The 24,199-nt window shown below is 43.2% G+C and overlaps 1 protein-coding gene across 1 annotated transcript in view; it reads left to right on the plus strand.

Annotated features, from left to right (window-relative positions):
* Positions 1-3,972, plus strand: part of slc17a5 (solute carrier family 17 member 5) — a 90,894-nt gene extending 86,922 nt beyond the window's left edge. Inside the window, exon 11 of the mRNA XM_084321480.1 lies at positions 1,870-3,972. Within this exon, the coding sequence (XP_084177606.1) occupies positions 1,870-2,004 (135 nt within the window). The 3' untranslated portion in view covers positions 2,005-3,972. The remainder of the gene's footprint in view (positions 1-1,869) is intronic.
* Positions 3,973-24,199: the final 20,227 nt, after the last annotated feature.

The following is a 24,199-nucleotide window of genomic DNA, read 5'->3' on the forward strand; positions in this document are numbered from 1 at the left end:
TGTGACCTTCCACACGTTACACTCTCTTAGTGAGAGTCCGCGCTGCCAGGTGAAAATAAGTGGTGGGCTGGGTACACATGTGTCGGAGGAAGCATGTGATAGTCTCCGCCCTCCCAGACCGACGGTAGCGGGTAGAGTGCGCAACGACCAGGAAGGGGAATTGGCATAACGACTAACATTGGGAGGGGAGAAAAACGGAAAAAGGAGGAAAAAAGATCTGTGTTGTTGCTAATCATTGACACATGCCTAGTCTGTAATAATCCCCCCCAGAAAAATTTACTTTGCATTTGATATATTGAAAATATTTTACTTTGTTTTTTTAACAATAATTTGTGATGCCCATCACAAACACTGGCATTTAAAGGGTACAATTAAAAAAAATCCTGCACCAGAATGCAGGAAATTAAGTCTTTGTAACAAAATAATTCCTGGTGGGGGACCCACACGTAGAAAGTGGCCTGACTGGGGCTATATTTCACACTATTTCCCAGCCTGAATTATTTCCCCAGTCTAATTTTTTTTTAATTTTTTTTAACTAAATCCTCAATTTGAATAAAGTGATTAATCTGATTCAATTAGTCTTTTTCTTTTATTAAATCAACTTTCTTTAATGAATATAACTAATAAAAAGTTTCGTCAACATAAATAATCGAATAAGGGCACGGTTGGTATGAAAGTGATGGTGACGTCTTATAGTATAATATTATAATATTAGTGTAGCCTAATCTTTAACTGCAACTGTGAAGAAAACCCCCATTGGTTTAAACCGATTGAAAAAAAAGAATAATAAAAAAAATGTTTATTAAAACTTTGAATGTTGATTTAGAATTTGAATGTCAACATTATGATCGAAGCTTCGAAGCATTCGGTACAGCCCTACTTGCTATGTGAGAATGTTAGTTATTATGTTCTCAATGCCCCTTGCATTGTATGAGTTGTGTGGAAGTTTGCTAGTTCTAGTGCTACCCCTTTGTACATTGTGGCTGTGTCTGACAAAAGTTAACAATAAATAATGGTATTAGGAATACATTTGTCTCCTGCGTGAACTGTGCATAGCTGAATAGACTATTTTAACGTCGGTCATATGGTGGTACTTGGAGAGCCAGCCATGTTCTCAGGTGGTACTTGGTGTAAAAAGTTTGAGAACCACTGGTATACATAATACAAAATGTTAGTACCCTGTTGTATCCTGTAGTACAATTTAATATGTACTACCACTACCATGTAATACACTGCAGTACTACTGTATATGCTTTATTATAGTCTCACCCATTAATTTTCTATTTGACTGACATACTGTATGAATATAAAGAACCTGACTAACATTTGATTAACACTTGTGCTACAAAATAACACAAAATGTCAAGAGTTTGGATATCAAAAACCTTTTTATATACAAGCATAAACACTGAAGACATTAGTTATAATTTACATGGTACAGTATTCAGAGCAAGCTTCATGGTCCTTCTGATGTAAGCTGCCTGTAAGTAATGTAAACAGTCGGCACGTGGGTGAGTTGCGTCATTACGCTGTCGGCAACTGAGTTCTAGTGCTGTCCCATTTCGTGACTCTCCATCGAGGGCACTCCAAAACGAGGGGTAGGGCCAAGGGGAAGAATGGGACGCAGCCTTAGTGGCAAGATTAACAAGTGAACATTTGGCCACCAGGGGGCATACTTATACATTATTCAAGTGAAATCTGTGGATGGAATGAATAGGCTTTTTGGCACTTTGAAAAAAAAACAGCTGATTCAAACTAGAAACAACTAGAGAATTAAAACACATCTCCAGTCCCATTTCCTTTTTTCCTGGTGGTGGAGTTGTTTACTGTTGGATCTCAGACTGGGCCTTTAATCTCTCTCTCTTGTAGAACACCATAGAGGAATGGCAGACCGTCTTCTACATCTCAGCCGCGATCAACCTGTTTGGAGGAGCATTCTACGCAGTCTTCGGCCAAGGCACCCTGCAGCCCTGGGCCGTCCCCAGATACTCTCACGGAGACTGATTGTCCCGAGACCCCCCCCCCCCTTAAACCAAGATCGTCCGTCCCCCGTTAAACCAAAATGGACACGTTAATCACAGGTTTAAACACTTGCATCACCCTCAAGGTGGCTGCTCGACACAGAAACACTAGAAGGGAGAAGAAAGACGTTTAAGATGCCTCTTTAAACAGATTTTATAGCTCTTAGTCCTGATTTTAACTGGATTGTAAGTAATTTTATTGTATCATGGTCCAATTCAGCGATGATTATTTTATAGAACTTCTTACTTAATGTCTTACTCTTGGCTACAGGATTTGCACTTTTTGCCAAAGTCAATTCATGGTTATGTCTCATGAGGGATGAAATTAAGTTAATCTCCTTTCAACAGATATTTAGGTCCTGAAGCGAGGTCTGAAGTTGCCCGAATATCCTTTCAACAGATAGTTATGTCCTGAAGCGAGGTTTGAAGTGAGGTCTGAAGTTGGGATGTTCAGAATAGACCTGGTGACCCTTTCTTCAGTCGGGTCACTCACGCTGGACGTCATCACACTATGTTGTACGTATCTGCAAAGGTCTTATGTACAATGTGTACCTAGGTACATATTCAAACAATGGACTACTTGCGTTTCCAGCTTTCGCAGAACATTTTAAATAGACAGCCCAAGTCTCATATACAATGTGTACGTATTACACATACTGTAATACGTACACATTGTATATAAGACTTGGGGACGTCATGAGATATTTAATTTTCTTGAATGTGTAATATATGTACCTATTTGTAGTAATACAGTAGATACTTTTATTTATTTTACCAAGAAGATCAATTGAGAACAGCTTCTCATTTACAATGATGACCTGGCAAGATGCCCCTGCAGAAGTCAAAACAAAACTAAAACAAATAAACTAGAGACACTGGTCCTCATTTGTAAGTATCATTGTAACTATCTTCATAAAAAGTTTGTACTAACAAATTTACGAAAACCAGAACGTGTGAAACATTTGCATACAGAAAAGCCACACTTTTCCATTGCGTCTGCTCCATGCTGACCCTTATGGGGGAAATATTCAACAGGTGTGAAAGCAATTTGTCACTGAAATTAGATTAGATTCAAATGTATTGTCATCATACAGCACAAGTACAATACAATGAAAATAAGTTTGGCATCCAACCAGAGTACAAATGTAACAGTAAAGTGCAATAGTAACATACAATGCACAGGTGGCTAAAGGCTTATTTCTGAGAAAATAAATAAGAACTAAACCCAATTGTGTGGATATAGCAGACTGTATTAATATTCCATATATTGTTGGTTTTATAAAAATGTTTGGCTTAGTGCGCATATCTTAAGAACCAGTGGAGAAACGGCTTGGTGAGGCAGGCTCCGCGCGCACACACACTATGTGTGTAATGAATCGTTCCAGCAACAGTACATTCTATTATTCGAATGACTTGTTTTATTAGGAGATTGCTGATATGAAGGAATATATTATCTTATATGCGCTGCCCCCCTGGTTCATGACCGCAGACGGAGCAGGAGGTGCCTTGAGAGCCAAGCAGTCGTTCAGTATTGACACTACTAAATGAGATGTCACACTAATAAGATGTCATGTTCTACAGTAGGACTTACTACTATAATACCTAATAAAACAAGTCATTAGGATAATATAAGCTTACTGTTGCTGGAATGATTCATTTTGCACGTATACAGTGGTGTGCACTGTGCGCAGCTGCCTCACCAAGCCGTTTCTCCACTGGCTCTTACGATGTGCGCACTAAGCAATAGAAAAATAAAACCAACAATAAATATCATAGAGAACAAGACGGTATAATATTAACAGTCTATTCCACTATACAGTAGCTATATCCGTGACGATTGGGTTTAGTTCTTATTTATTTATTTTCGGACATGGTTCTTTGAGTCATGACTAGGGCTGAACGATTAATCGATATCACGATTTGGAATGATGCAATTAGCAAATTGCAAAAATAAATCAATAAATATTGCACATTTATTTTATTATTTTTTTTAAACCAGGAAGTCTCATTGAGATACAAGATCGGTTTGGGAGAGGGATGTAAGGGGTTTTAGATTGTGTGTTCTGAAGTTTAGACTTCAGAGAGGGAGAGTAAAGTACAGAAAAAAAAGGTACCGTTGGGTACCGATATCAATTCCCAGGTAAAAGGAAAAAATGTCAGGCTCGGTGTCCCGAAAATACCCACCGCGTAGGCCAGATGCAAGCCACATTTTACAATAAACCTGTGGGGCTGCTTAAATATTTTTTTATTATAATCGCAATGTCAGAAAAATCTCAATTAGATTATTTCCAAAAATCGTGCAGCCCTAGTCATGACTATAAAGTATAAATGTAAAACATAATTGTTAGATACAAATTGTTGTATTTATTATCATTATAATGATTGAATTCCGTCATAGAATCGAAGTCTTCACAATCCCCAAGGATTTCTCCCAAATGAAGCAGTTAAAAACAGACTCACACCAATCCCTCCAATTTACGACTGCCTTTTCGAGGTCGTAAATCTACAAAAAGAAGCCGTTCGAGAATGCCAAAAAAGTTCGTAAATCGAGTTACAAAGACATTTCTTGGTAACTTTCTTGTAAGTCCGTTCGAGAATGAAGTTAAAAACAGCCTAGTGATATATATAGAGAGAATGGGAATCAACATGTGCAACAGTCAGCTGGGGACTGTCGCAGTTTCTGCTTAAACACATGGAATGACGGAAATGATGAAAGTTTAAGGGAGTTCCAGTCATTTGCTGCAGCAAAATGAAAGGAATTCTGTCCAAATGGGCCTAAAGTGATGAGATCACTGGACCTCAGGTGGTAGTTATTGGAAAGGTGCAGGAGGCTGGAGAGGTATTGAGGTGTCTTTCCTAGTAGTCTTGTAAATAAGTAGAAGCCAGTGATTAAGTCGCCTGGTGTGGATAGAGGACCAGCCTGGTTATACAGGTTATACAGGTCACCTGGTGGAGGGAGGACCAGCCTGTCAGGTTATACAGGTCACACGGTGGAGGGAGGACCAGCCCGTCGGGTTATACAGGTCACCTGGTGGAGGGAGGACCAGCCCGTCAGGTTATACAGGTCACCTGGTGGCTGGAAAAAGGTGCCAGTGGCAACACGGATGGCTGCGTGGTGGAGAACCTCAAGCCTGGTAAGATGGCTGCGTGGTGGAGAACCTCAAGCCTGGTAAGATGGCTGCGTGGTGGAGAACCTCAAGCCTGGTAAGATGGCTGCGTGGTGGAGAACCTCAAGCCTGGTAAGGGCCACTTGGAAGCCATGTTATAGATGACACCATAATCATTGTACATAAGACGTTTGCAGATACAATGTAGCGTGATGACGTACAGCGTGAGCGACTGAAAGAATGACCCGTGGGAGATTGAGCCACAATCCTCTAAAGTGATGTTATTTCCACCAAGACAAACGCCAAGCTCCGGTTCCTTATTCTTTCTACCTTTGCTGAAGGTGAACAGTGTTTTCCTTTACCGTTCACCAGTAATGTTGTCCTTTTTAAACTGCATTTGGACTGAGAGGTAAAGTGCATTTTACAGGAGGATGATGTGTTTTACCAACTAACCCGAGCCATATTGCACTAGATGACCGGATGTGGCTTTGGTTACGGCCCCACTGTGAGGTCAAGGGACCTGGCTGTGATGCAAAGCTCCTTTTTTCAAACTACCGCTTAGAAATTCAAGGGTAAGAGCCTGTGTGAACCACAGACAAAGATCATAATAACGTCACTTTCCCACACCGAAGGGGCCACGCTCTTATTTGGGCATAAAATATTACAGGTCTTTGAATTACACTTGTTTGCCTTCATGAATAATTGAGGAATAGGCGAGACTAGCAGCTAGTGAGTCAGGGGAGGGCTGAAGAGGACTAGCGGGGGGGGGGCATCATTTATTATTTTGGTTCATAAACTGTATAAAGACTGCCAACATGGCTCTCCAGCCATGTGCTGCCCTGTGCCTTTACATGATCATTCAGGACCTGTGTCTCATAAGAGATGTCGTTCTTTATTATAAAAATGTATTTCATTAGTTACTGACTTTGTTTTATAAACCTTTTTATTTTCTTTGTGGACATCAGTGCCAATGTTGTAAAGTAGGGGAAGGGAACTAATGTTGTATTTTATCCTCAATTGTGCTCAAACATTCCAGGAAAAGAGGAGTCTGTATTCCATGTTGTGTATTGTATTGTATTATACCATGGTATTCATTAAATATGATCATGGTCAAAGCAAAGATGTTGTTTTGTGGTTATATCATGTTCCCCTAATACATAATGCATTTACAATGGTATTCCCCCCCATGCATGATGAGATAGATACAATAAATTAGTTTTGAATTGATTATATATATGTTCTATAAATAATATGTATAACTTTTTAATCAGGTATAAATGGTACATTTATATAGCGCTTTACAATTTGTTCCTCACATTTTACCCACTCACACACCGACAGCGGAGGTGACCATGCAAGGTGCCAACCTGCACATCGGGCACAATTAGGGGTTAAGTGTCTTGCTCAATGACACTTTGACATGCTGCCAGGGAATCGAACCGGGAACCTCCAGATTACCAGGCGACTGCTCTACCTGTCCCGTGGCAGGACTCCGGTCATCCAGCCCACTGCAGGACTCCGGTCATCCAGCCCACTGCCTCACACTGCAGGACTCCGGTCATCCAGCCCACTGCCTCACACTCTAGGACTATGGTCATCCAGCCCACTGCCTCACACTGCAGGACTCCGGTCATCCAGCCCATCAACGGCTGCTTCCACTCAGTCATCAAGGACTGGCTGCTCGTCACCAAGAGCATCCGCAGGAAAGAACAGCACATAGATCCTACTCTGCGAGATGGCATCCAGTCTCCAGTGGTTAGATACCATCCTGTACATTGTAATAGCACACAGTTTTAAATGGGTTATGACCGTACCCCGCCCACCACTCTGTGAGTGAGACGTTACGTCACCGCCGAAAGGCCACCGCCCCTCTCGCTCTCTGGAGTGCAGTTACGGTAACTTCCACCGCCCTTCTCGCTCTCTGGAGTGCAGTTACGGTAACTTCCACCGCCCCTCTCGCTCTCTGGAGTGCAGTTACGGTAACTTCCACCGCCCCTCTCGCTCTCTGGAGTGCAGTTACGGTAACTTCCACCGCCCCTCTCGCTCTCTGGAGTGCAGTTACGGTAACTTCCACCGCCCCTCTCGCTCTCTGGAGTGCAGTTACGGTAACTTCCACCGCCCCTCTCGCTCTCTGGAGTGCAGGTACGGTAACTTCCACCGCCCCTCTCGTTCTCTGGAGTGCAGTTACAGATCAAATCTACATCGCTCTGTCGTCTTGCTTTTAGTGTTCGTTTGGCAACTACCAGGTGCTCTGGTAGATTATGGTAAAAGATTAAGTGTGTTCTATTGAGTAGAAACGTTTGTAATATTTAGTGATATGTTTGTGTTTAAGCTTTACAAAAGGATCAAGAGAAACGCTCCAAATTTGTTGTCCTACTCTGGACACACTGAGTAGACTGATTGTTGACTCTCAAAGCACTTTGATTGGCGTTTTGCTAACCTTGCACTGGATAACAGCTGTTGCACCTTATTGCACGGTTATTGCACACCCTCTGCGACATTAAACATGTTTCAACCAAAGCTTCATCTCTGGTCTTTGTTATTATTATGTGTGACGTAGGGAAGAGAATTGGTTCAAGTTTTGTTTTGTTTGTCACATATAAGGTACATTACAGTGAAATGCTTGGTTCTGAATGAGCCCCCTAAGATTGTGCTTCATACAGTAAAAAGAATAAAGACCAAACACTATACAAACTAAAGTACAAAATGCAAAAATTAGGTAGAGGTGGTGCAAATCTTTTAGTAATAAATAGATAAAATATGGTGTAGTGTTAAGTGAACGTTATTAACACTTTCAGTGCCGGGCCGTGTTTTCCTATTTACCCCGTTGAGTGCCACCATCCACGGCCAATGTTAACGTTAATATCGCCTAATCTATGTTTTAAATTATGGCTATGTGTCTAATCTGCCCTTCGCTTATCAAAGACTCATTTTCCAGTCAACATTGGCAAGGCAGATTGTATCTTTATCGCTTCATTTCCGTTTGATAGCATTTTGAAAATCACCCGTTTTCCGGGGAAAAACAACCCATGCCTATGATAATCGCCTTTTACTGGAATATTCCAGAACGTTGTCATTTGTCGGCCTATTTATGAATAGTTTTCAAATAAACGCTAGATCGATAGTATATGTGTGCGCACACACGCTTGTGCCGTGCGCTGATAATCGCTGCTCTTATTTCCTCATGGCTTTTACAGTCAAAACAGCCATATCACATATCACATAAACGCTTATATATCAGTGAAAACCAGTCTGATTATCCTAACACTGATAACATAGATACCTTACCTGAGGTCAGATGGTATCCAAATGGTTTATTCCAATTTCCGATCGCCATTCGAAAAAATCGATAAATGTATTGATCCATCGTGTGTACAGTATAACACATGATACGCGCGGCTCAGAGGCTCCAGAATGAACTCTGGTAGACCCCGGCTGCATCAGTGAGAAGTAAAATGTGGAGTCAGAAATCCGTTCTCCCATTCACTTTCATTGAGTCCATTCCAAAAGGGTGATTTACCATCTGGGAGATGATAGGGGGCGCTTTTTTCACATCTGAGCACCGGCGGTCCCTGGATCTCCAACGGTGATGCAATATGATTTCAGATCGCTAATAATAATAATAATAATTAAAAAAAAAACGAGAATACTCGTGGCCGTGGCATTCAACGGTCGGGTCATAAACCCGAGAAAAGCTGTGAGTGGCACTCAAAGTGTTAAGGTGAGTGCGTGTATGTGGATGTGTGTGCAATGAGTGTAGATGGATGAGTTAATGTTGCATAGAGTCAGAGCATCCTGATGGCCTGGGGATAGAAGCTCCTTCTGAGTCTCTGTGCTGCCATGAGACTCCGGTAGCGCTTGCCTGGGGATAGAAGCTCCTTCTGAGTCTCTGTGCTGCCATGAGACTCCGGTAGCGCTTGCCTGGGGATAGAAGCTCCTTCTGAGTCTCTGTGCTGCCATGAGACTCCGGTAGCGCTTGCCTGGGGATAGAAGCTCCTTCTGAGTCTCTGTGCTGCCATGAGACTCCGGTAGCACTTGCCTGGGGATAGAAGCTCCTTCGGAGTCTCTGTGCTGCCATGAGACTCCGGTAGCGCTTGCCTGGGGATAGAAGCTCCTTCTGAGTCTCTGTGCTGCCATGAGACTCCGGTAGCGCTTGCCTGGGGATAGAAGCTCCTTCTGAGTCTCTGTGCTGCCATGAGACTCCGGTAGCGCTTGCCTGGGGATGAAGCTCCTTCTGAGACTCTGTGCTGCTATGAGACTCCGGTAGCGCTTGCCTGACCGCAGGCGCAGCAGTGCAATGGTATGCACTCTTAATCAGTCGGCTTGATCTTAGTCAACCAAGATTTTGTTAGTTGATTATTCTTTATTTATACCATGGTGTAGGTGAAAACCTTTTTTTGATTGGTCGTTTAATGTACATAGTTCGGCTCAAGTTTAACTCTCCTACACAACACCACAACAACAACAGCACCTATGAGCAGACTCAAGTCCCGCCACCCCTACAACAAGGTGGCACAAGCGATGCTCCGTTCCACCACTGAGGACCTATCCAGAAATGGATGGCTGGCGGCAGCCTGGAAGAGAGAGTGGGAGAGTGCTGGGCCAACCCGTATCCACCACCACATCTGGGATCCAGGAGATGGCGCCACAGGAGACGATCTTCCACGCCGGCAATGGGTTCTGCTGAACCGTTTAAGATCTGGGGTTGGTCGCTTTAAAGCATCATTAAAGAAGTGGGGCCTGGCAGACAGCGCTGCATGTGAGTGTGGAGACCCTGAGCAGACTGTTGACCACATCCTGACCATCTGCCCCCTATACAAACCACCCTCGGAAGCCAGCCTCTTTGATGTGGGACCAGAGTTAAGGGCATGGCTACAAGATACGGAGTTGGACCTCTGACGTTACACGAAAGAAGAAGCTTTCGCCATCTTTACTAAATGGCACCAGCGTTATTGATAATTTTAGTGATGTTTGCAGATCCATTGTTTGTTCTGTATTATAGCTATGGAGACAATAGTATGGCTCATTTTACAGGCATTGTTTATAGTCCATTACTGACTAATCAGTTAATTTCTACACACTGTAGTTTGTTACACGCTACACATCACCCCATTTCCAAAATAATCCAGTCTTTTTCCATAGATCGCGAGATATGACGCGTATGATGCAATAAGCCCAAATCGTCTGGTTGATCGCCTGAAGCCCCAAATACTCCCAAATCAAAAAGGTATATACCATGTACATATGTGCCTTTAGAAAATCATCAGGGGGGGGGGGGGGTTAGTCTTACCCCGAAAATGCGATCGTTACAAAAAGCTTGGTTTAGGTCCGGTAAGATACAACATTGATCGTTACAGAAACATGTTTCAGGTTCGATAAAATAGACATAGAATATACCTTACCTATACCTAACTGATTTATGGCGTTCACTTAACCCCATGACCCGCAAGTACTCCTGTCGTTCGGCGAGACACAACACACTATCCAGAATTGATTACGTCTTTGCATCCCCGAGAATATTTGATAAATACGAAGTGGAAATGACACCCAATGCGCTATCAGATCACTGCTACTTAATCCTGAAAGCAACATTTGGTACACTATCTACCCGGGCCCCAAGATGGCGTTTTAATTCGATGCTGCTTAACAACAAGGAATTCATTACACAAATTAAAGAAGCTCTCACAGTATTCCTACAAGATAATGCTAACTCGGTGCAAGATCCCAGAATATTATGGATGTCGGTAAAGGGTATGATCAAGGATTTCTCGGATAGATTTACCTCCATATTGCGCAAAAATCAAAACACAAAACTGTCTGAAATGGAAAAGCTTTACTCAACGCTTTTTAATTCTTTAAAATACAACAACTCTACTAGACTCGATAACCAAGTTAACATTCTAAAGACCGAGATCAAAGCAATGTACAGACAAAAATCGGAATTGCAAATACGCAGCACTAGACAACAGCAGTACTTCCAAGGTTCTAAACCTAGTCACCTATTAGCCATGCGACTAAGAATTAATGCAAAATTTGCAGATATAACTGCCATTAGGAAACAACAAGCTCTAGTAACAGAACCCAAAATAATAAACGATACATTCAAAGAATTCTACTCCGATTTATATAACTCAGAAACGACCTTTGATCAAGACAAATTAGACACATATCTTAATCAAATTACTCTCCCTAAACTTACGGATGAAGAAGCTAAACAGTTAGAAGTACCGATCACATTAGAAGAACTCAAGAAGGCCATATCCGGAATGAAAAACGGCAAAGCTCCGGGAATTGACGGTATCCCATCAGAAATGTACATTTCTTGCTGGGACATATTTGGACCCTTATTACTAAATATGATCTTATACTCAGTCAAAGAGGGAAGCTTCATTGAACACCAAAATACCGCACTCATTTCAGTTCTTCACAAAAAAGACAAAGACCCCACTGAATGCGGTAGTTACCGTCCTTTAAGCCTCCTCGGAACCGATGTCAAACTGTACTCTAAGATATTAGCCATCAGATTGCAAAAGCATATGACGTCTTTAGTTCATACGGACCAAACAGGCTTCATAAAAGGTCGCCTGATCAATGATAACATAAGGCGAATACTGCACGTACTAGATACAGACAAAGAGGACATCACACCTAAGGCGATACTATCCCTGGATGCTATGAAAGCATTTGACAGGTTGGAATGGTCGTTTCTATGGGCAGTATTGGAAAGGATGGGGTTAGGAAAAGGTTTCATTGATATGATTAAAGTACTATACAAGGACCCATCGGCCATGATTACAACAGGCACAATCATCTCCAAAATCTTTCCGGTATCACGCTCTGCCAGACAGGGTTGCCCTCTTAGTCCCGGACTATTCAATTTATCATTAGAGCCTTTAGCACAATATATAAGACAATCCCAATCCATAGAACCAATCGTAATCAAGGGCACACAACAAAAAATTAGTTTATATGCGGACGACGTAATATTGTTCATGCAAAACCCCAACACCACATTGCCTCATCTGCTCAAGTTGATTGAGAACTTTGGTGATTTATCGGGATTTAAGATAAATTGGCCGAAGTCGGCTTTCCTTCCACTTAACACCCCTGCAAAAAAAGATATAACCCTCCCAGGTGCGATACCGATGGTAAAACACTTCAGATGCTTGGGAGTGGAAATATTCCCCACCATAAGACAAACGGTGAAGCACAATTACACAAAAATACAGAACAAAATCAAGGACGACCTGGACAGGTGGGCAAAACTTAAAAACTCAGTACAGGCAAGGGTATCAATAGTTAAGATGGATGTATTACCAAGAATCAATTTCTTCAGCTCAATGCTTCCGTTACCTCCTCCAGAGGGCTACTGGAAAAGATTACAAACCTCCACATACAAATTTATTTGGAATAACAAACCACCTCGCATAAAAAGATCCACCGCACAGAGAAGTAAAGCAGACGGTGGCATGGCAGTCCCAGATTTTTTACAATATTTTAATGCCTTCACATTAAGACCATTGAAGAAGATATGGTTTGACCCCGAGGCTTTGGTATCTTGGAGAAAATTAGAAGAAAACATAGTAGCCCCACAGAGATTGAAAGACATAGCATACACTAAACTTTCAATCAAGCATTGTGAGCGAGAATTTGGCCCAATAATAACCCATGCAATCAGGACATGGCGGGAAACACAAAGGAAATTTCCTAACAATCAAGTATGGCATAATCACACTCCCATATTCAATAACAATGCTCTCTTAATGGGAAAACGACCTATAAGATTCCCTGTATGGGAAGAAAGAGGCATACACTCATTAGGGGATATTTTTAATAACAAGGGCCTCTGTAGTTATGTCAAAATATGCATAAAGTTTAACCTAACCGAGTCCACATGGCTTTTTTACATACAGTTACGACTTTGTATGAGATCTCACGGTGTTCCATTACACATACCAATTGAACACCACAGATACCACAAATTTTTCTATGAAAGAGATACATTGGGAGGTTTTGTATCAGGTTTTTATTATCAATTACTAACGTCCTCGTACGAAAACCTTCAACTAGACAATGTCTGGAGGAGGGATATACCAGACCTGGAAAATGACTTTGATTGGCAAGGAGCCTGGGCAAATGTCCGACTTACATCAAGGAACCCGGATCATCAACAAATCAATCTGAACTATATTCACAGGACATACTTGACTCCTATAAGGCTGTGCAAAATGGGGCTTATACAAGACTCCAAATGCTCCCAATGTACAAATGGGGACGAAGGAACATTTATGCACATGTATTGGGACTGCCCACCAGTTAAGGCATTCTGGAAAGATGTGTCCCAACAATTATCAATACTCGTATTTTGGAATATACCTGTACACCCCGCGGTATTGCTATTGAATGATGTTTTTGAGTTTGCAGTGAACCCACAACTAAAAAGATTGGTTTTATCGGGTATCACAGTAGCTAAAAAACTGATTGCATCACGTTGGTTTCAACCGGAAAAAATGTGCCGGAAAGTGTGGTTTCTTACATATCTTGATGTGATATATCAAGAAATATCAACAGCAAGAATTCTGGGGCTCAATGAATCCAAAATGTTAATGTGGTTAGAAGTGGTGGAGAGAATAAAAGCTAGCCTATAATGGTGATGTCTGGTTAGGAGTGAGGGATAATGGAGGTACTATCCAAGAGGGGGTCCGGGAGGGGGGGATTTGAGCTGGAGCATATGTGTGTAGGGTTTTAGAAAATAGGTATTAGGGGTATATTATATACTAACATTTATATAATTGTAACTTCGCTGGATATACACGGTATACGGTTAAAATGTTATTATTGACTATTTTTGTTTTATCCTGTTTCTGTACTTGCATATATTTTAACCACCTTTACTGAAAGTTTCATTATACATTGTGTGTTGAGTACTGACTTTTAATAAGTTTTGTTTTGCAATAATAAAAAAAAATAAAAAAAAAATTAAAAGAATATACCTTACCTTAGCCAGAAGGTACTCCAAAAAGAATAATTCCAATGATCCCATTGACGATCGCGATTACTCGTTTATATGTAATTACTCGTGTATACGGGAAGCTATAGGTTTTGAGGAGAGATCTCCTAGCGATTGCTCTGCAAGAGCTCCTCCCCCTGAGAGCGAGTCAGGAAAGAAAGGGATCAGGACAGAGACAGTTTAGTTCAGACAATCAGAGTTCAAAAGGTAGGCGATACTGCCACCTGGTGATATTCGATCGTCATTGCAATTCCAATGTAGGCAGATGAATCAGAGACACCTAGAGGGCTCTGGCTGACCGTATAGAAGGGGGATCAAAGGAAAATATCAAAGGATCAAAACCCGAGAATTCTCGGGTATGACGCTGAATGAGTTAATCACCATTATAAATTCATCCGCTACCCAAGCTGTAACAGGGCTGTACGCTAAGCTTTTTCACTAGGGCCACTTTTTTAAATAACAAAACCCAATATTTTTTTTATGAAAGTACTGTATATTTGTATGCAGGGATTAAAGCAAAAATATATCTCCTGACTGAATTTTTTTTCAGGCCAAGTCATATTCTTATTTTAACCTCCACTATATATATTTATTTAATAGCGTTAGCATTTTAACACTTTGATTACCAGCCATGTGGTGCGCCTTACCCGTTAAATGCCACCACCCACTTCAATGATAGCGTTGTGAATGCATATCTCCGTCTTAAATTATGTGTCTAATCTGCCCGTTGTTTATCAATGACTTGTTTGCAGTCAACATTGTCGAAACGGATTGTTTTTTAATCGCTTCATTTCAGTTTTATAGCATTTTGAAAAGCCCTCGTTTAAGGAAAATATAAAGATTCCGTGATAAACGGCATTTACTGGAATATTCGGGCATACACAAAAACTGTCATTTTTCTGCCTATTTATGAATAGTTTTCAAATAAACGCTAGATTATTGAAAAAAATACGACAAACAAACGCTATATAGTGTTGGCGGCACTCAACGGTCGGCATGAACTAACGACAAAACGCGTGGCTGGCACTCAAAGTGTTAAGGGAACTAGATAATTTTGAACATATTTTCTATTGCCAGTTTGCTTTTACGTAATATCAATGCTGTTTTCAATTCATTAAATGAAACTGATTGCAAGGGTTGACTGACTTTGCAAGGGTTGACTGACTTTGTCATACAAATAAACAAATCTACATACTGTAACTTTTCAGTATCAATCAATCAATCAATCAAATTTATTTATAAAGCACATTTCACATGACGCGTGTCAACCAAAGTGCTGTACAGAGGGTAAATACACAAGATACATATAGACAACAATCACACTCCGTTTTATGGGAGGGCACACAGGCAAACACATAGAAAAACAGGGCATGAGTCAGTGAACGGGAAAGGCTAGTAGGTAGAAGTGGGTTTTGAGCCTCGATTTGAAGGCATCTATCGAGGGGGCGAGCCTAATGGAGGTGGGGATGCTGTTCCACAGTTCAGGGGCTGCGATAGCAAAGGCACGGCCCCCCCTGAGCTTGAGGTTAGACCTCCGGACTGTCAGGAGCCTCTGATCGGCTGACCTGAGGGACCTGGTGTTGGAATAGGGGGATAGGAGGTCTGAGATGTAGGAGGGTGTGTGACCATTAAGGGCTTTAAAAACAAATAGGAGAACCTTAAAATCTATCCTGTAGCGTACTGGGAGCCAATGAAGGGAGGCAAGGACAGGGGTGATGTGGTCTCTCTTGCGGGTTCCGGTCAACAGTCTGGCAGCAGCGTTTTGTACCAGTTGTAAGCGGGACAGGGAAGACTGGTTAATGCCTATATAGAGGGAGTTGCAGTAGTCTAATCTAGATGAAATGAAGGCGTGGATGACTCTCTGAAGGTCTGCAGGGGAGAGAAGGGCTTTGAGTTTGGCAATGGTGCGTAGTTGGAAAAAACATGCCTTTACCACTGAGTTTACTTGTCTGTCAAATTTAAATTGTGGATCAAAAATGACCCCTAGGTTCTTGACATACGGCTTGACCAGGGAGGACAGGTTGCCAAGGCTGTTGGTAAGGGTGGTGACAGCGTCTGGGGGACCGAAGAGGATTATTTCGGATTTGTTTTGATTTAGTTGTAGAGAGTTTTGTGCCATCCAACATTTAACATCATCCAGGCAGGATATGAGACTGTTAAGTAGAGACTGGTTGTTGGGTTTCAGGGAAACATAAAGCTGTGTGTCGTCAGCATAACAGTGAAAAGAGATGTTGTGCTTCTGAATGATTGGACCAAGGGGTAGCATGTAAAGGGAGAACAGGATCGGGCCAAGGATGGACCCTTGTGGGACCCCACAGGAGAGGGAGGTTGAGGGGGAGGAGCAGTTGGCGATGTTGACAGCAAAGCTTCTATTTGTGAGATAGGAGGAAAACCATGCTAACGCAGTGTCACTGACACCAACCCCATGTTGGAGATGATCTAATAAAATGGTGTGATCAACAGTGTCGAAGGCTGCACTGAGGTCAAGCAGCATTAAAATAGAGCAGTCACGGTTGTCAGCGGCGAGGAGTAGGTCATTTGACACTTTAAGGAGGGCTGATTCTGTGCTATGGCCAGTCCTGAACCCTGACTGAAATGTCTCCAGGATGCTGTTCTGGTGCAGGTAGGGAGACAATTGGCACAGAACAACCTTTTCAAGTATTTTTGACAGAAAAGGAAGCTTGGAAATGGGCCTGTAATTACTGTGCAGGGTGGGGTCAAGGTTTGGTTTTTTCAATAGGGGCTGGACTACTGCATGTTTAAAGCAGGATGGAACAGTACCAGTTGCCAGGGAGCTGTTAATAATGGAGAGTATAGTGTATAGTTCAAATTATGTATAATCTATAGCTCAAATTCAGTATGAAGAGACCAATGCTTGCTATGGTCGGGTAAATATGCTGATGTTATTGAACGTGTAACACACCAAATCGATCTGGATGAATATATATTACGACGGGTAATTTTCTTTGGTGAACTGCTCCGACTCGATTATCCCAGCAGAATGGGTCATTTCTGACTGCATGTGGAAATACATTTTAAAGATCTGTCGAATACCGTACTTTTCGGACTATAAGCCGCGGCTTTTTTCCCCATTTTTCGACCCTGCGGCTTATATAACGGTGCGGCTTATATGTGGACCAAACCCGAAAATGTAAAAATCGAAATATTGCTTTTTTTAGTAAACTATTGCACTAAATGGTAACACTTGTTATGCAAATATGGAACTTGTTTGTTGAAATGTTAATAAATGGGAGCTTCCTCAAACAGCCATCTCTTTCCCGACAATCCCCTCTGTGCACGAACCCTTACATATGGTAATTAAACATTAAAACACCTGCGGCTTATAGTCCAGTGCGGCTTATATATGTACACATCATTCAATTTAGCTGCTGCGGCTTATAGTCAGGTGCGGCTTATAGTGAGAAAAGTACGGTAAATCACCTAATTGACAATCGACTCATCAAAAAGTCTTAAGACTAGTATTTGGCTGATAATTTCTTTAGTCAAGGACGCCCCAAGAAGAACTCTGGTCTCCATCTTGGTTTGAAGCATCATCTATACTCAGGAACAGTCTAAAGAGGATACAAGATGTCCTGGAGAATCATGAAGATTAGTCTGTGAACCAGTTCATTTGGGCTTCATACAGATGCTGTCCACAAGGTGTAGCTGTTGGTACAGGAATAGGAGATTATCAATGTCATCATCAATAATAAGCTAATTATGTCAAGATTCGAGTCCAAAGTATTTTATTATACTGTATTATATTATAAGTATACAAAAACGTGAGTGTATATATAACTAAAACAACAGATGAAGAGTGAGTATATATAACTAAAACACATGAAGAGTGAGTATATATATAACAAACAGATGAAGAGTGAGTATATATAACTAAAACAACAGATGAAGAGTGAGTATATATAACAAACAGATGGTGAGTATTTATAACTAAACAACAGATGAAGAGTGAGTATATATAACAAAAAAAACAGATGAGTATATATAACTAAAACAGATGGAGAGTGAGTATATATAACTAAAACACCAGATGAAGAGTATATATAACTAACACCAGATGAAGAGTGAGTATATTTAAAACAGATGGAGTATATATAACTAAGACAGATGAAGAGTAAGTAGATATAACTAAAACAACATATGAAGAGTGCATATATATAACTAAAACAATAGATGAAGAGTAAGTAAACATCAGATGAAGAGTGAGTATATATAACTAAAACAGATGAAGAGTATGTATATATAACAAACAGATGAAGAGTGAGTAGATGCAGTGTGAGTATATATAACTAAAACACCAGATGAAGAGCAGGGTTTCCCATTAATTACAATTTTTTCTTTTTTTTTACTATTTTCTTTTAAATATAAGGTTTGCCAATAGGGATGTATCAGTAGTATTGGCAGTGGTAGTAGTCGTAATAGTAATCCACTATATTCTTTTATTTTCGAAAAAATAAACCAGTTCAACACAAGTAACCACTTTTGCTTAATTTCTTTGATGGCTCAAATGTATGCTCTAGTTCAGTGGTTCCCAAACCTCTCCTCAAGACACCTCAGCCGTTCCATGTATTTTAAATTCCACCACCAGCACACCTTGATTCAACTAATAAAGGGCTAATCAGGTGTGCTGGTGGTGGAATTTAACAAATACATTGAACGGCTGGGGTGCTTCGAGGAGAGGATTGGGAAGCACTAGTCTAGTCGATTTTGTGTTTTGAGCACAAAGTTCATCATAGATCTAGCCTCTTTATTTTGCTCTCAAAGTGTACCAGATTGATACATTTAACTTTAAAATGTACAAAAAAAATTAAGAATTCGGGGGGGCATGCCCCCGGACCCCCCTAGAGGGTCAGAGGTTCACCCCCCATAGTCTCTGAAAATCCTGTGGAATCCTGTGGGAAACACTGAAGAGTATATATAATTAAAACACCAGATGATGGTCTGCATCCCCTTAACAATTGTGTGTATTGGGCTAGCCCATTCTGCAATATGTTAATAACGTTTTCGTTCATTCATTCATTTATCCCTTACACGGGTGCACAGGTGTGCCACAGTGGAGGTTATTGCATGACTACTAGTGGAGCAGTGCTTCACTAGTAATAAACTTGGTCAGCAGCCGCCACTGGTGTTCCGTGCTTAGTGAAGCAGGTGGCATCGGTCCTTTGCCCTGACATGGTAGAACGGTATCCCGCCCGGCCGACGCCAAGAGGCGAGTTGGCCCGGCAGGTGGCCGAGTGGGCTGATGAAGCTTATACCGCCGTAGTACAGAATTTAGCAGCAACTAATAACATTGCTCAATTGGCTGCTTTTCTGTCGAAAATGGTGTCGGGTGGTGGGGCCTTAGAGCCAGCCAACGTCAAAACAATCGCGCAAGGTTTTGAGGTTATTCAGCTTTTGACCCAGCCACAAGCTATAACCGCAGGGAGGGCTAGGATGCTGTCAACACTTGTTCACAGGCATCTTTGGTTGGAGCTAGGGCTGACCCCTATTAGTCGATTAGTCGACTAATCGGTCGAAAGGAGCCGTAGTCGACTGCCAACCACTCGAATACAAAAAAATATATATATATATATTTGTATGGGGACGGCTACGTGGCGTAGTGGGCAAGGCGCTCGCCACAAATACTGGAGACGCTGGGCCCAGCTGTAACTGAGGGGTACAATTCCCTGACTGTATTGTTAAGTATGGTATTATTAAACCACTACCTCTTGTACTTTAACTTCTGGCCATCCAGTACATGATATAGATATGATGAACACTTTCCCACCTGATGAAACGAAGTCCACACAAATGTACAAATCGAATATTTAATATAGCAAAAGGTATATACAACGTTCACTTGTTTACACTTATGATTTGAAATGCACTTGTATGGCAAATGAGTATTCGTAGGTAAATCAACATTGAATGTCCAATCTCTGGTTACGCAGGGAGTAAGTATACAACCCGGTTCTTTAGGAAACTATAGCGATGGTACTTAAATGATTATAGCTGGATACACTAAGGGGGGGGGGGGGTCCCGCTGGTTGTAAGACAGTAGGAGGGGGGGGTTAGAGAAGCCGCTGGCGGTATCCCATCTGGCCGACGATTTCTTGGGAGAATTCAAAGTCTTGAACACGGTGCCCACAGAACCTCGGTCCGCAGATGAATACAGCTGGACCCTCTGGTGGACGGTAGCTGCCGGTCCACAACGGAGAGACGTGAGGCGACCTCACTGGTGTAGAGCGCCGTCTCACCTGGACTCCTCTCCGGGGGGTAGTTCCAACACTCAGCAGTGTTGGCCGTTATACATGGAATAATCAAAGCACCCAAAGCATAATCCAAGCCGTGGAAGGCTCGCCGTCGTCCGGGTAAAGTAATCCAATGTACAGGTCTCCTCGTCCTGGCCCGGAGCTCCTCGGATGCAAGCACCACTAGTGGTCTGCCCAGCCTGGTTAAGACTCCAGATAACGTCAGGAACGATGGGTTATAACTCTAACCGAACGATGCACCATACATAATAGACTATTATTAGCTTAATAGAAATACGTCCAACTCGACGGTATAGTGCCAAACTGACAATTCAACTATTAATCCACACGATATCTCAATGCCTATTCTGAGGCAAAGTAGGCCTTACTGCACCACACGTGCGTTGTGGGTGAGGCTTCGCGTCTGTTACTCGGTTGGAGGGTAAAGAACTAATGGACTAAAAGAAAGTTCTACTTTACTTGCGCCATATATATATGCGCTGTGAACAAATAGTACCACTCGTATTTCGCCAGACGTATTCCTACGCGGAACCGGGCTTGCCACGACATGTTGGGCGGCACGATTGAACTTGAACCTAGGGGTATGGCTGCTGGCGCCAGGTTCTCGTCCAATGGTAGAATGAAACTATTATGGGCTGTTTAGTAGACTAAAGGGATATTCAGTGCATATTGTACAAGGAATATACAGGGGATATCAAACGATATACAAATACTATTAAATATATATATATAAATAAATATATATATTCGGTTTAATCTGATCCTTCACAACACCAGCGCTCCACATTGCTTTCAGTTTAGCTGGTCTTTCCGTACTAATACACATTGGCCGTATTAGGGGGTGGGAAACTGATGGGTGGGGATCGGGCGTTGTGGACAGCGACTCCTACAGGTCGGTTGGTGCGCCTGCACAGTAGAATCAGGAAGTGTCGGGGGCAGCGTGAGCCTCCCACGCGTACATAGCTAGGAAACAATGCTAAACACTGAAAAAGGCCATTTATAAGATAGTTCCCCTTTAACTGATCACTGTGAATTTATTGCTTTTATCGTTATATATGCCTATGTTTGTGTACAGCACTTTGAGCTACATGACATGTATGAAAGGTGCTTTATAAATACTTACTTACTTACTTACTTACTTACTTACTTACTCCTCGCCACTGAGAGATCGAGCTGCGCAGGTGAAAAGATGCGACTGCTGTTACCTCAAGTACCGGAGGGGACTTGTGCTATGTATGACTTAGTCCACATTGCAGCCGGCTTGTGGGAGGCAAGAAACAGCGTTCGTGACAGGGGAGGGTTGAATTGGATGATACGAAATTGGGATGGGAGAAAATATAGAAAATGGGAGAAAAAGTGGATAAAAAAAAAATATATATTTGTATAAATTTATTTTTTATCATTCTTTCCAAAAGAAAAGAGGCCTAGAAGCGTGGCTAACGCTAATGACACGCATACCAGAGGCTAACTGCCTACGAAAACAGGCACAGAAAGAGGATTTCACCCATCTAATGAACACACTAGACTAGAATATCAAGATGTATCCATCAGTGGACCAATTGCATGCTTTTGCAGAGGACAAGAAGCCTTCAGTAGACTCCTTCAGACATTAAGAGCCCCCCCACAGCCCAAATGGAATAAAAAAATAAAAAATAAAAATGTAAAATATATTATAAATTTTTTTTGTCGGCCAATAGTAGACTATCGGCAAATTTTTGCCTATCATAGTCGACCATCCAAATCCTTAGTCGGTCCTAGTTGGAGCAATCTCCCCTTGAGGAGGAGTCTCCTCAGGGCTCCCCTCTCCGCAGATGGACCTTTGGTCTGTCCACGGAGGCGCGGGCGGTATTTGACCTGGGCTCCACGCCGCCCCACACCACGCAGCCAGAGGTGAGAGCACGGCCTCGCCAGCGGCTGCGGCGAGGCCCCCGGCCATGTGTCCCCCGCCTGAGATGACCTGGACACAAAGAGAACAGGTGGTCACGGTGCCGACAGCCTTGGCGGCCGAGGGATCGGCTATATTAGATGGGCACGCCCTGAAAAACCGTTGCCATCTAGCTGTGTCTAGCACGCTCTCCGGTTACTCTCCCCCGCTACACTACGGGACTCAAGGCTCTGATTTGTCCCCTTTGGCTGCGGGCCGTGTTCTTCCAGTGAAGCGTAAACGGCCCCACATATCGCTTCTCATAGAGACAGGGACTGACACCTATAGTTGCTAGCTAGGCCTGGGTCTGTCTATGAGAATGCTGTGCTGTCAGGAGGCTCCCACGCCACACGCCCTGCGTCTGTGTTTGGTGAGCCTGGTGTTGTATCTGTCGACGGAGCAGGGTTCCCTGTATCTAAAACATTTTGTCAGAGGGGGAACCCTAGGCCCAGGAGGTCGCAGCGTGGGTTCCCCCAGCCCCGCCCTCGCCAGGCCGGGTATTACGTTATTGCCTCCCCCGGCCGGACGTCCGGCGGTGGTCAGTCAGGCACGCATAATTTGGGTGGTAGTAATATCACTACAGGGCTACGGTGTGTAGGGACTCGGGCAGCGTGGGGACCACACACCATGCATGTCCAGCTGCAGAGCAGGCTGTCCCCAGCAAGCTAAGCCGGGAAGATGCTCAGCAGGGGAGCCTATGTCACCAGGGGTGATGGCCGCTCCCCCCGTATCAGACCGCCCTTTCTGTCGGGGTCCCCCCCTTGGGTGCGATTGTCTCGTTGGTAGAGTCAGGGTGCGATATCCCGGCTCAGCGAGACACCCTGCTCGCACGGTTGGCGAGACCAGGGTTGACAACGCACAGCGGGAGGGACCGGGCCACCTATCTACGATTCCTAGCGGACCAGCGCCAGTTGGCGGCGGGGGCGCTTTGGAATTTTTACCACGTATGGCTACAGTAGTGCCATATGTCGGTGTGGATGGAGAGAACGCTGAGGGCGGCGCTTGTGTTACAGTTTGCACACCCCCGCCCTCCGTTTTTGGGTTTGGTACAGACTATTGTCAGAGTCCGCGGCAGTGACAGCCCTGGCCGAGGAGATTCGTTCTCTGGCGGCGAAGCAGGCCATCGTCGTGGTCCCATGGGGAGGACGTGATGAGCGGCGTTTACTCCCCATATTCTCTGGTGCCCGAGAAATCATCCCATGGAAGGTTCAGAATGTTGACCATCACCCACCTGTTAAGCGCCGTCAGGTGGGAGACTGGTTCACCTCCATAGACCTGAAGGATGCGTATTCACATCCCGATCTTCGCTCCTAGGACATACCTACGCTTCCTGTTCAGGGCTTAGCATACGAGTACCAGAGGCTGCCGTTCGGCTACTCTCTGGCTCCTCGCATCTTCACCAAGTGTGTGGAGACCACGCTGGGGCCTCTGCGTCGTCAGGGGATACGGATTTTATTCTACCCTGGACGACGTTCTGGTCCTCAGCCAGTCAGAGAAGATCGCCAGGTCTCATACCAGGCAGGTGGTGGAATTCCTCACCAGCCTGGGTTTTGCTGTAAACTGGAAGAAGAGTACTCCTCTTCCCAGTCAACGGTTGGAGTACTTGGCTTATTTCTAAGCTCAAGGTCTATGTGGGCATCCCTCTCAGAGTGGCGGCGAGAGGATATTCTCTGCATGCTCGGGAGGTTCCCTCCTGGCAGGACGGCTACGGCGCTGTCCATGATGCGCCTGCGCGGTATTATGGCATCTGCTCAAGCTGTGGTCCCTCTTGGCCTCCTCTTCATGGGGAGGATACAGAGGTGGGTTTTTCAGTGTGAAAATAGACCTACCTTGGTCTCGACGTGGAGCTGGAGAGGAGGAAGACGTGG

Source organism: Notolepis coatsorum (assembly GCF_963971535.1).
Source record: "Notolepis coatsorum genome assembly, chromosome: 9".
Taxonomy (NCBI): domain Eukaryota; kingdom Metazoa; phylum Chordata; class Actinopteri; order Aulopiformes; family Paralepididae; genus Notolepis; species Notolepis coatsorum.